Here is a 13,630-nt window from a genome sequence, read left to right as displayed (position 1 = left end):
TGATGAGAGGCCTTGCTGTTGTTGTTGTTGATGTTGTAGTCATCTAGCGGAGTATAGATGACGACCACGGACCTTTCCAGACAGTCCAGTGGAATGCTAGCAGGTTCACAACCGGTAGGTGTTAGTGAACTATATGTTCGCTGGTGTACTCCATCCCCTCATGGTTGCCTTAAGGACATGTATGGCTGAGGAATCCCCTTAGCACTAGTGTCCATCTCGATGATGATCCTTAGGCTAGGTCCCTTGTGATAGGTGTTTAGGGACGTGAAGTGAGGATAATGGGAACGGGTAATCAGAGTTATTGTTGGTTGATGAAATTAATAAATTTATTATTTGTGGGTTGAAAACCCTATATGCTCACAAGGCTCCCAAGCCTGACCTACTCAGCTTTTTACATTACAGATAGTGGACACAGAGCATAGTTCGGATGATGTTGTAGTCATCTAGCGGAGTATAGATGACGACCACGGACCTTTCCAGACAGTCCAGTGGAACGCTAGCAGGTTCGCAACCGGTAGGTGTTAGTGAACTATATGTTCGCTGGTGTACTCCATCCCCTCATGGTTGCCTTAAAGACATGTATGGCTGAGGAATCCCCTTAGCAGTAGTGTCCATCTCGATGATGATCCTTAGGCTAGGTCCCTTGTGATAGGTGTTTAGGGACGTGAAGTGAGGATAACGGGAACGGATAATCAGAGTTATTGTTGGTTGATGAAATTAATAAATTTATTATTTGTGGGTTGAAAACCCTATATGCTCACCAGGCTCCCAAGCCTGACCTACTCAGCTTTTTACATTACAGATAGTGGACACAGAGCATAGTTCGGATGATGAAGAGAGATTTTTGGATTATAGGCCAGTAATTGTAAATAACTATTGTAAGACTTATAATATACTACTTATGCTTTTGGTCTGTATCAGAACATGACATCCCGAAGTTTTGATATATAATGAAAATATATATTTCTTTAAGAAATGTTTTGATAAATTTTTATCATGTTTTGTTTTGGGGACAAATTCTGCAACATCCTTTTAAAAGATTACTCTGATTTTATTTTAAAAGCATAAACTAAATCGGTCCTTTCTGACCGAGAAATTTGAGGATGTCACAACACCTCCATTATCTGAATCCAAAAAGGCATCTAAACCACCCCCAATATGATTAATATATAGGGACATTACAAGGAATTCATAAACATTATTTTTAAAATGAGCATAATCAATATTAGTTTCTATATAACAAACACTGGAGGATAAATGGCAATTCGGGATGCATTAATACAACTTCTCACATCTTTCCTCGGTAAAACATTATAGAAAGGGGACAAATTCATCAACTTCCATACAAGCAAAGTCCACATGAGTAGAATAGTGATGGTCACCACCAACATAAGACAAAGGGTGTCAGGCAAAAACACCATTCAAGTGCAATTTAACTCTCAGATTAATCGTTAGTTATTAGTGTCCAAAAGGAAACATTAAGGTTCGAAATCACTTACATGATACGATCGTGAAAAGTGAAAACCCTAACTTCTCTTCTTTTCGTCTTTTTTAAAGAAACTAAAGAAAACCATGCTCAATAAATAAGGTGATTTTGTAAATATTATGCTTTTTTTTTTCAAGTTTACATGTGTATTTCCACGTGGATGTTCCAATAACTAGAATTTGGGAAGTCACCGGCCACATCACCTTCTTAACCGCTTCACTTTGACAAAAAAAAAAGAGTTGTCAATGACAGTTTTTGTGACTTATAATCCAAAAAAATCCCTAAGTTAAACTTTTGTAACAAGTACATAGAGACAATGACAACAATAAACTTTTGTAACATCCACATTGTAAAATGCATGTTTATGGAAACGAATTATATATTTTTTACTATCATATTATTCAGTATAATAGTTTTGTCTTCAAAACATTATATATATTATATTATAAATAAACAAAGATCTATTTCCTTACATAAATTGTATTTCACCCCAACCATGAGTCCATTACCATGTTATGAGTTATGACCTAACATAAGTCCGATGAAAACAACGTCAAAAAACGATTAAAATTTGGAATTCAAAGGTTGTTGAAAAGACAGTTGTTGGTAGGACGGAAACAACATTAGAAAGAGCAGCTGCCACCTTCCGAAATCTCCGGATGTGGCGCTTTCCTTTCTTCTACTTATTACATTGTTAAACCCACGTCTCATTCTACCAACCCAAGTACTCAATATTCTCTCTTCTCTTTGGAATTAACGAACAAACCCCTCCTTCTCTTCAACTCCACCATGGCCACGGCGGCGGCGATGTCGGCCATGGGATTCACATCCTCCACCTCCAGGGATCTCTCCAAGTTTACCCCCTACCTTCCGATTCAATCCTTCCAACAACCAATTTCTCTTTCTGCTCGAACAACCGGAGCTCTCCGCCACTCTTTCTCATTGAAACACCACCACAACCGCGAGAAATTTCCCATATTGCTTGCATTTTCTGGAGACGGAGGCGATGGTATCGGGAATGGGAATAGTTCCGGAGGCGGCGGCGGGGATGGAGAGAGCGGGGGTAGTGGAAGCGGAGGCGATGGAAACGAGAAGGAGGCGTTGTTGATATTGGCGGAGGCGGGTAGGTCGTTGGATAGTATCCCGAAGGACTTGGCGGCGGCGATTGGGGCTGGTAAAATACCTGGATCCGTAGTACACAGGTTTTTGGAGCTTGAAAAGTCGCCATTTTTAAGGTGGCTGCTTCAATTTGGAGGGTTTAAGGAGCGTTTGCTTGCCGATGATCTTTTTCTAACTAAAGTTGGGATTGAATGCGGCGTCGGCATGTTCACCAAGGTATGCCTCGAATTCTCCGATGACCTAATGTTCTTGAAAACTTTCGAATTTAAAGTTCAAAATAAAACACTAGTTATGATCTAAACATGCAAGTATACCTCTTAATTTCTCTGAAAAAGATTCAATATTAGATTTTGGAAAAACTTACTTTGTGAAAACAATTTCAAGAATCAACATGATTTCTTGATCTTTTAGAAGAGGTTGAAGAAAAGTATGACGTGAATTAACATATTGAAACAGGGGAATAATTGCTAATGTTATGTTCTGTATATAATATAAATAAATACCCCCAATACCATTTTAAAACTTCATCCATTGCAGTTTTAAGTTCTTTTATATGAATTTTCATTTGTAATCAAGAATTTTAAGACTAAATTGGTAACAGTCTTTGTTCCTATATCAAGAATCAACACGAATATCTCTGCTTCCTTGAAATTCAAACAAAACCAAACAAGTAGTTGTGAAAAAGTTAGATCAAAATTAACATATAAATAGTAGATGTTTGAAGAAAATGTCTTCAGTTAAAACTACATAGAAAAAGAAAGGCTAGAACAAATGATTTAAAGTATCCAAAAATATATAAATATTGGATGAACTTTTCACTAATGTGGAGATTCTTACCCCAAAAACAAGACAATTTCATGCCCTTGAATAGGTGTTTGGGTTAAATCTTTGCAGTTGTTGGGGGCTTAGTATTTTGTTATTTATTAATTAGTATCCTTTTATTAATTATTTTCCTTCTATTGTAAGAAAACCGTTGACTGATTCTTATAATTAACAAGTTATAGTAATAGTATTTATCATGCTCGAATGCACAATTTAAGATGCCCTTTATGTAGAGTTTGAAACAACAATTATTAGGAAAGAATCTTTATTAACAATTTTTGTGATGATATTTCAGTTTTAGGCTGTGTTTGGCTCGCAACAGCTAGCAGACTGCTAGCTTAATTTTTCGAGTTTTTTTAAGGCTATGCTTGGCTTACTGGCTGAGAAATTAGCTAATAGCTGAAAAACTAGCTGTTAAATAAAAAGCTACCTGATAGCTAAAAAGCTAGTTGATAAAAAATGGTGTTTGGTAAAACTAGCTAAAATATATAAAATGACATAAACAAACATTTAAAAGAATGTGTTTCAATAATTAATTAAGGGGTATATTTGAATTTTTTTTAAAAAAAAGATACCTTATAAGTTACTTTTTGGTTTGTCAAACATGACAACCTAAAAAAGCTCGAAAAATAAGCTAGCTTATGAGCTTTTTTAAAAATTTCCAAATACACCCCTTAATTAATTATAGAAAACATATTGTTCTGATTGCCCTTTTATGTCATTTTATATATTTCAGTTAGTTTACCAAACATTATTTTTTATCAACTAGCTTTTCAGCTAGCGCACCAAACATAGCTTTAATAAAGTCATTATGGTGAAAATCAATGCATCATATGACTTGGGTTGGGGCAATATAGACATTTAACACCTGATTTTTTTTTTCGCATAAACATTTTCATGAATCAACATCAATACATAATAATCTTTTTATATAACATACATCTCCAGACTGCTGCAGAATACGAAAAGAGAAAAGAAAATTTCACCAAGGAGCTGGAAATTGTTTTTGCAGATGTGGTAATGCAATAATTACATATTCCTACATTTCATATTTCATATTTATTATTAATTAATAATTATTAATATCTTCTTCAACATTTAATAATTTCACTTAAATTTTATTCCCAGGTGATGGCTGTAATTGCAGATTTCATGCTTGTTTTTCTTCCTGCTCCTACTGTGTCTCTTCGACCTCCAATCTCCATGAATGCTGGAAGCATTGCAAAATTCTTCTATAATTGTCCAGATAATGCCTTCCAGGTTTTTATTATTTATTATTTTTTATTTTTTATAATCCAGTTTTAATAAAAGTTTTATAATTTTATTTTATAATCATGTAATAATCTTTTTTGTACATTCTTCAGACTGCTTTGGGTGGAGCATCATATTCATTACTTCAGAGATTGGGGGCTATAGCAGTATGAACAAAACACTTAATATTATATTTTTAATTATTTATATTATATAAATTGTTTAAATATTAAACTTTGTTGATTTTGTTTTTCAGCGAAATGGAACAAAACTATTTGCTGTGGGCACTGCTTCATCGTTTGTAAGTGTATATTTATATGAAGTGTTTGAATAAAATTTTGGAATTTTTTTTATTGATTTTAAAAAATGTGGTTAGGTGGGGACAATTATGACAAATACATTGATAAATGCAAAAAAAGCTGTTCAGAAATCTGATGATGATGAGCTGGAGAATATACCTGTTTTATCTACTAGTGTGGGATATGGCGTTTACATGGCGATATCTAGTAATCTCAGGTAATGAAAGACATTCAAGTTTCAAGATTTGATCATTTTAAAAATAAAAATAAAAAAGGTAGTGTCTTTTGTTGTTTTTTCATAAGAAAGATGATTTAGCATGAAAAAAATGTGGTCTTTTCTTGCAAAGATGCAAGAAAGATGATTTTACAAGGTAAAAGTGTGGTGCTTTCTTGTTTTTTTTTTGCAAGAAATATGATTTGACACAGTAAGTTGTACTCTTTCTTTTGTGTTTTTGCAAGAAAGATGAGTTTACACTGTAAAAAGTTGTATTTTCTTGCTTTTGTGCAAGAAAAGATGAAAATACATGGTAAAAAATGTAGTCTTTTCTTGCGTTTTTGCAAGAATGAGGATTTTACACAGTAAAAAATGCAGTCTTTTGTGCTTCTAAAAGAAAGATTATTTAACACAGTAAAAAAATGTGTCTTGTTTTCTTACATTTTTTCAAGAAAAATGATTTAACACATTAAAAATTGCTGTCGTTTATTGGGTTTTTGCAAGAAAGATGATTAAACACAGTAAAAAATGTAGTCTTTTTATACTTTTTTGCAAGAAAGATGATTTGACACAGTAAAGTTGTAGTCTTTTTTCGTGTTTTTACAAGAAAGATGATTTTACATGGTAAAAGATGTACTCTTTTCTTGCGTTTTTGCAATAAAGATGATTTAACACATTAAAAATGTAGTCTTTCTTGCTTTTTTTTCAAGAAAGATGATTAAACACAGTAAAAAATGTAGTCTTTCTTGCTTTTTTTGCAAGAAAGATGATTAAACACAGTAAAAAATGTAATCTTGTTTCTTCTTACAAAAAGTTTTATATTGAACAGATATCAACTTCTGGCGGGTGTCTTTGAACAACGGCTTCTTGAACCATTGTTACACCAACATAAGCTAATGCTGAGTGCAGCCTGCTTTATTGTTCGAACAGGGAACACATATTTGGGTTCATTATTGTAAGAATCATCGACTTTTTCTTTGTATGTTTCTTGAAAAAGTTGCTCTTTTGTTTGAAAATTTTAACAATGTTTGAAAACAGGTGGGTGGATTATGCACGTTTGGTGGGGCTTCAGAAAGCTCATGATGTTGAATGAAGGGGTTAGGTGGATTAGCCGACATCATCCAGATGTTCTGGATTAATGACTGTATCTGAAAAGGGGTTGTTGCTAATTCCCTTAAATTTTCAAGATTTTGGAAATTTTACTTTGTTTGGTTTTTAAGACGATGTTATGCGACTTCTGTTTTGCAATTTCAATGGTTCTTGACTTGGAAATGCAAGAGTTTTCTTGTATTTGTTGTTCTGAATGAATCTTAAGTCATGTATTATGGGGAATTCAGTGTAGTAATGAGCATCTTTTTTATTAGAGGGGTAGTTTAGGTATTTCACTTATGTAGTTTGTTGCAAACTTGCAATAGAGTACTTAAGTGGGTAGTGGGGAGGAGAGAGCATCTTTTTGGTGAAAATGTGGTAATTCTACCATTGGGAAGGTTAGGCTTTAGAATCACTAGCAATTCTACCATTAGGGTTACCATATTCATATTGGTATATTTTTTTTTTGGAGATTTCAATCAATACACCAAACCTTTTGATTATTGTTCTTGTTATTGATTACTTCTTAGGTTCATAGCAAATTGGTATCCAATTTCATCAAAGGTTTGAACTTATAGAGTACATAGCATTTCAACTTAAAGATTGACAATTGATTTGAGCTTTCAACAAATACTAACAATGGAGAAACATGAAGTCACAAGTTAGATCAAAGACGTCAGTCTGTATCTCGTATTTTGGAACATAAGGAGGAGCATCTATTTGGGTATATGCCCTTTTATGGTGAATCATATTAATATAACATATGGTTGTTATTAATTCAAGAAAGACAAAGAATGCAAGCACGCCACACTTGTATTGTAGACACTAGAAATGAGCTTTTTAATTGAAAACCGAACTAAATTTGAACTAGTTGGAACGATTAGTAGTATTTCGTCCGTTTTCGGTTCTCCCAATCCGTCATTTTTAGTTTTCAGTTATTTTGGTTCTGACCCGGATCCGTTCCAGTTCCAAACACCTTCTTAGCTAACACTGTTTAGAAACTTGAAACGGTTGGAATCGGTTAGTAGTATTCGGTCTGGTTCTCGGTTCTCTGTTCAATCGTTAATCGGTCTTCAATTATTTTGGTTTTGGAACTGGTTACATCTCTACTATAATTTACTTTTGGGTTGCTATGAGCCCTATACAAACATGTACTTTCAAATATTATGTTATGTTATTATAGCTAACTTGTAATTTTAAACTGTCGCTGAAAAGAATTTATTTTAAAAGTATTCAAGTTGTCAACAAATATAAAAAATGTTATAAAAAGATAAGAAATACGAGTTTTTATTGTTCCACCTGCTCAATCAGGTTTATATCAGGTCATACTTTAGTTTTATGTCTCCCGACCTAATTTTAATTTGTTATTAATTTGGTCTAAATTTTAAATTTTGTACGAATATGGTCAAAACTTTTTATTTTTGTAAATTCGTCCTAAATTAGTTTTGTTTTATACAACTTTTTTTAGCCTTTTTTAAACTGTTTTTTGCAATTTTTTATAATTTTTTCACAACATTTTTGTTAAAAAGTATTAAAAAGGTTTGTATACAACTTTCTTACAATTTTTTTATAAACTTTTAATAAACTTTTTTCAATAGTTTTACAACATTTTTTTACAACACTTTCTAAATTTTTTGCAACATTTTTATACTTTTTATAACATTTAGATATTTATAAAAAGATTAAAAGGTTGTTTTAAAAAGTATTAAAAAGCTATGTTTACAATTGTTTTTTTTATAAACTTTTAATAACTTTTTTTAAATAGTTTTACAACATTTTTTACAACCCTTTTCTAAATTTTTTTACAACATTTTTATAAGATTTAGATATTTATAAAAAAGGATTAAAATGTTGTATTGAAAAAAAATTAGAAAATATTTTTATACCTTTTCACAATATTTTTATATTTTTCTTACAACACTTGGATATTTATAAAAAGATTAAAACCTTGTATTTATAATAAAATTTTATAACTTTCTACAACCTTTTTTACGACTTCTTTTTAAAACATTTTAAAAGCTTTTTTCTCTCATATCTCTCATCTTTTTACGAAACCAACCTGATTTCTAAGTAAAATCTAAGTTTCCATGCTTAAATTTATTTGTTTTTTCTTTGTTTTGATTCAATGTTTGTTTTATCATTGTTTTGTTCGTTTTTATTAGCTTCAAGGTTGTGAATTTGTTTATTTTGTATGTTCTAATTGTCTTATCACGATTTAATTGTGGTTGGATTCATTTTTCATTGCTGAAAATTGGAACTCTAGATCGTTGATGATGTACTTTCTTAAAATTGAGTTATATTTATTAATATATCAGGTGTTATTTTTGTTTCTTCCATTTATGTTACTAGAGAATCGATGATGTTCACACTGGAGGATTATAGGGACAATGGCGTCGATGATGTTCACATTGGAGGTGGTTTAAGATTGCATGTTAATGAATGTTATCGGAAGCATTTGATAATAACAAATTAATGATAAAAATTAAAAGAAATACATAATTGAGGGTATAAGGGTCATTTTCTCTAACTTATTAGAACAAACCAAATAGTTGTTATCTACAGGACGAAATCCATATTGAAACATTCAAATAAGACATTTTTGCAAGTTGAAACTTTTTTAGACCTTGATAAGAGAAAATAGCAAACCATATGAATATTTTTACAGTTTTCTATATATAATAGAAACACCTACTTGATAAATAAAATATGTTAAAAATTATATTAATATCATTGACAAATAATGTTTAAGATGGATTGGATTGCAAAAAAATATTTATTCTTTTTTTTCTTTTTTCTTTTACAATATGGTTCATCTTATCAGTGCACCGTACATAAATGATCATCAATACAACGAGAGATGAAGACTAATGAGATTTATTGATATACAACCCTTCTTAGACTTATTGCGGACCTAACCATTATTTAGGCATAAAAGTAAGTAATGTCCCATATCATGCATAATGGCGATATCCCTAGTGGGATCAATTATATTATACTCTTAAAGTCACTCTAGTAATCCGGTTTGAAGAAGACGTTTAAATGTATATATGTGCTAGTAATAAGTCTGAACAAGCTACAATCATTGACTCACTCCCATTTCAAACTTGGGGGACTTATTGATATACATCCCTTCTCAGACTTCCTTTAGACCTTATTGTTCGATTATGTCATTTTGGTTTTGATCAGCCAAATACGGTTTGGTTCTTCCATGTCGGTTAGTATAGTGAATAGTTGGGCACCACCCATTATACAATACAAACAAAAGTCACAAAGACAACAAGGATACACTAACACCTAATGTCTGATGTGCACATATATACCTACTAGTTTTAAATTTATAAACATAACCTAACTTAACTACCGATGTACTTATAAGCAGTGTACCTAGTCAGTTTATAATATAGAAAAGTAAATAGGGTATCGATCATAGGGAACAATATTTAATCTAAAACAATAACTAAAATGGGTGGTGGGGTGGGGGGTATCTGATTTTGAAAGTTCAGATTAACTTAACTAGTTAATTAACTCAAAACTAAGCAAATAATTAACTAAGATGAATGTAATCAAGATAATCAAGGCTACTTTTGTTTAGCTTTGAATCCCCTTTTTTCCTATGGTTAGTTTATTAATCATTGATTTATTCAGTTAGTTACCAATATAAATATTATTAAGAATCTTGATCCAATCTCCTAATGTTTTCACCAATTCATGAACTGCTATGTAATGATCATACACAAGTGAACATAAAATTGATTATTTAAGATTATTGATATATTTAAGATCATTATCAATGATCAAGACATATTACCAAACACAATTATGATCAAATTATGTTCTTTAACACAGTTAAATTTGTTACCTTTATTACTTAAGCTAAGATTTGGTAAATCCTAGTTCTAGCAATTTAATAATCATAAAAACCTAGGTAGACAAATTCATGCAATTAAAGTGATCTCAACTACACTTAATTGAATCTAAGCAACAAAGATTAAAACTTTTAACATGCTAGGTATTAATAATCAAACATAAGCCAAACCAACTTCATAAAATCCATGAAAGAGAAACTAACACATAGTATTATGGTTCATCTACACTAAACGAAAGCCTAATGATTTAGCTCCACATTATGTGGTGTATGAATCATTGTAATAATCTTCAAAACTCTTAATCTCCGGTCTTCTTCTCTTTCCAAGGGTTGTTTTTCGCAACTTTTCTGTCCCAAAAGTCATCTAAAAAACCTCAGAAATCTCTCCCATCCGTCCTTAAGTTGATCTTACAAATGATATATATAGTTTCCATAAAACACTCCTCATGTTGTGACCAATAGGGTGTCACGACGTGAATTTAGTACATATCCGTATTTGACAAGGAAACTTGCTTCTCCGTGCATAATCTTCTGGGACATAATCTCATGGCGTGAATGAAAATGGCTTACATCGTGAGCTTCTATTTCATGCACATAATCGAGATGTTTCTTGATGTCACGTCGTGGTATTCATAAGGCCACATTGTGGGACATATTTTTATATGATCTTCTCTTATTTTAAGCTCCAAGTTCAGCTCCAGTCCTTCCAGTATCCAACTTTTGTTGTTTTCAATCCTTTTTCTTTAAGAGTCACCTTTTTTGCTGCAAAATATAATTCAACTTAATAAGTACCAAATATCTTTTCAATTAGCCAAAATATAGATCAAAATATATAAAAATAATGCCTAAATATATGTATAAATATGGGAATATCAGTGTCCTACATAGTATAGTGAGAAAATTTACCTGAATCAAAAGTTGGATATCAACACTCTACGTCATGCATAACCAGCTACACAAATCACATATAATAATTAGAGGTCACATCTCACTTTACCACCTCAACCATCCAAGTTTAACCAAAAGTCAAAGTGGTGAAAAGTCAATGGTCAATGGTCATCCACTACTGACCACCACACTGTGGTTGTTAAAGGACAAAACAATCAAGATTGACCATCACAACCGCAACATGGTCTCCACTCTGTAACGACCGAAAAATTCCAACCAATTTAAAATTTTCAAAAACAACCCGATCTCTTTAAATTATTACAAAAAGGTTTACAATACAATTTATTTAGTGTATTCCCAGAATCACATCATAACATAAACATGAGGAGCGGTACGATCACGCCTTCGCCTTGCCACGGTCTCCTGAAGAACCTGAAAAACATTAAACCACAACTGTAAGCCCGAAAGCTTAGTGAGATATCCCCAAAATACCAACCACATATACCATACACGCGTAACATGCCATATCATATCTGATCACAGAACAGCCATGCACTTCGGGTCTACTGTGTGACTGGTCCGCCGCACCGGCCAACAGTCCACCTGGTCCACCCTCCGAGTCTAGCCATATACATCGAGTCTATAGTGTGATTGGTCCGCCCGCACCGGGCCTTCAATCCACCTGGTCCACTCTCTGACTCTATAGTATGACTGGTCCGTCCGCACCGGGCCTTCAGTTGGCCTGATCCACTCTCCGAGCCTCGGCACGTCTGGTCCGCCCTCTTGGGGCCTACAACATATCCGAACCGCTTGCTGGGCCTTCAGGACAACCGGTCCGCCCTGGGTATCTTGGCCTACAGCACAAAGCAGGACCCGCCTCAACCCAACCACAGTCCAACAACCATGTGCACATAAACATATAATCATATAACAATTCACAGTCAACAAGCCGATCTAGCAAATCACATAACATATCATCATCCTAACCAGGATACCGACCTAACCGGTCACTAGCAAAGCATCATCCTACATAACAGGATACTGACCTCAACCATGTCTCTAACATATACCATCCTAGCTACCAGGATGCAAACATATCAATCAATAACATAACAACAATGCCCGGATCTCAATCCGATAAAGGGTCGACCTTGGTGCCTTAGACCCTATTGATATAGTGAAGATAACTCACCTCGCACTGCCGAAACTCTAAACTGAAGAAACAGATTCTCGAATCGCCGACTCACCGAAAATCCCGAATTAGCCAACATAGCACAAATAATCATTAGGCTAAGCACAATACCCTTCCAAGGGTAAATTGACCAATTTACCCTTAACTCATTCACGACCCAACACTGGATAAGCTCTCAAGCCCACTAATGGCCCAAAGTCCAAAAGTCTGAAGAAAAGCCCACTATTGGCCCAATTTACTAAATTGGGCCCACCTCACCAAATGGGCCTAAACTCATGATCCATAACAACCAATGGGCCCACAATACTCTAACCATAATGTCCAGTCACGGCCCAAAATCTAGCAGCCCAAATAACAGCCCAAACCCTAAGGCCCAAAATGAAAACCCAACAGAGGGAGTACGCTGGGCGTACCCTCCTTGGTACTAGGAGTGTTCATTTGGATGGATCGGTTTAATCCGATCCGATCAAGTGAATCCAAATTAATTTCGGTTTTCAAAACGTAGATCCAAATAGTCCAAACTAAATTCAAATCCGATCCGATCCAACAAAAGTATAATTCGGTTGGATCAGTTTTTTGCATTTCGGTTTTCAAGAATCAAGACATTTCAAAAAATATATAACTTTAGTATTAACTTACTCTATAATATAAACTAAAAAATATTATTTAATTAGTTGTGAACTAAAACTTATAAATAACTATCAAGAAAAATATATTATAGTTACTACTTTATAGACAATTTTTTTTAATAAGAAGTACATATTAAAGTATTATAATTGATGAAAAATTTTAATGTATTAAAAGAATAATTTAGTAAATTTATAATTTATTAAAGATATATATTAAAAAGAACAAAATAATAAATTGTAATTCGGTTTTTTTGGACTATTCGGTTTTTATTTTATAAACCAAAACCAATCCGAAATCCAAAATAATAATTCGGTTTTGCTAAAAACCAATCCAAAAATCCGAATATCCGAACCAAATAGTTCGATCCAAATTGTCCAATTGGACAATTCGGTTTTATCCAAATAGTGAACAGTCCTACTTGGTACGTTGGGCGTACACGCTGATTCGCAATAGGGGATCGGGGCACTGACTCGCTACGCGGGGCGTACACACATGTTACGCGGGGCGTAACTTCGCTACTCATTAGGTCCTTATAACTTCTTAATGGCTTAAGCTCTTAAGCCCAAACTTCAGATCCCTAGGCCAAACATGCCTAAGATTCATAAAGTCTCAAACTTTATCACTTGGGACGTCCATAAAGCTCTTAATCCATTAAGACCCACATATCTCACACATGGAACAACCACAGCCATTGGGACCTCATTTTTCTCACTCAAGACCTCTCTAAAGGTTTGAAAGAACAGATAATCTCGGCTAACTCAAAGCATGCATCAAG

General features: G+C 33.4%; 1 protein-coding gene across 1 annotated transcript; it reads left to right on the top strand.

The window, feature by feature from the left end:
- Positions 1–2,096: 2,096 nt before the first annotated feature.
- LOC111894130 (protein RETICULATA-RELATED 4, chloroplastic) lies at positions 2,097–6,523 on the top strand. Its single transcript, XM_023890216.2, has 8 exons — positions 2,097–2,821; positions 4,376–4,444; positions 4,556–4,687; positions 4,792–4,845; positions 4,935–4,979; positions 5,055–5,194; positions 6,021–6,146; positions 6,230–6,523. Exons 1-8 carry the CDS (start codon positions 2,276–2,278, stop codon positions 6,282–6,284), a joined length of 1,167 nt encoding a protein of 388 aa, XP_023745984.1. The 5' UTR covers positions 2,097–2,275; the 3' UTR covers positions 6,285–6,523.
- Positions 6,524–13,630: the final 7,107 nt, after the last annotated feature.

This window comes from Lactuca sativa, chromosome 6, assembly GCF_002870075.4.
Source record: "Lactuca sativa cultivar Salinas chromosome 6, Lsat_Salinas_v11, whole genome shotgun sequence".
Lineage (NCBI taxonomy): Eukaryota > Viridiplantae > Streptophyta > Magnoliopsida > Asterales > Asteraceae > Lactuca > Lactuca sativa.
The sequence above is the reverse complement of the archived record's forward strand: the minus strand, read 5'-3'. Positions and strand labels throughout refer to the sequence as shown.

Excerpts from the sequence above, each read along its gene's own strand:
- LOC111894130 (XM_023890216.2), top strand. The coding sequence starts at position 2,276 with ATGGCCACGGCGGCGGCGATGTCGGCCATGGGATTCACATCCTCCACC. Across the intron at positions 4,846-4,934 it reads AGAGATTGGGGGCTATAGCA|CGAAATGGAACAAAACTATT; the intron begins GTATGAACAAAA and ends TTTGTTTTTCAG. Across the intron at positions 5,195-6,020 it reads GCGATATCTAGTAATCTCAG|ATATCAACTTCTGGCGGGTG; the intron begins GTAATGAAAGAC and ends TATATTGAACAG.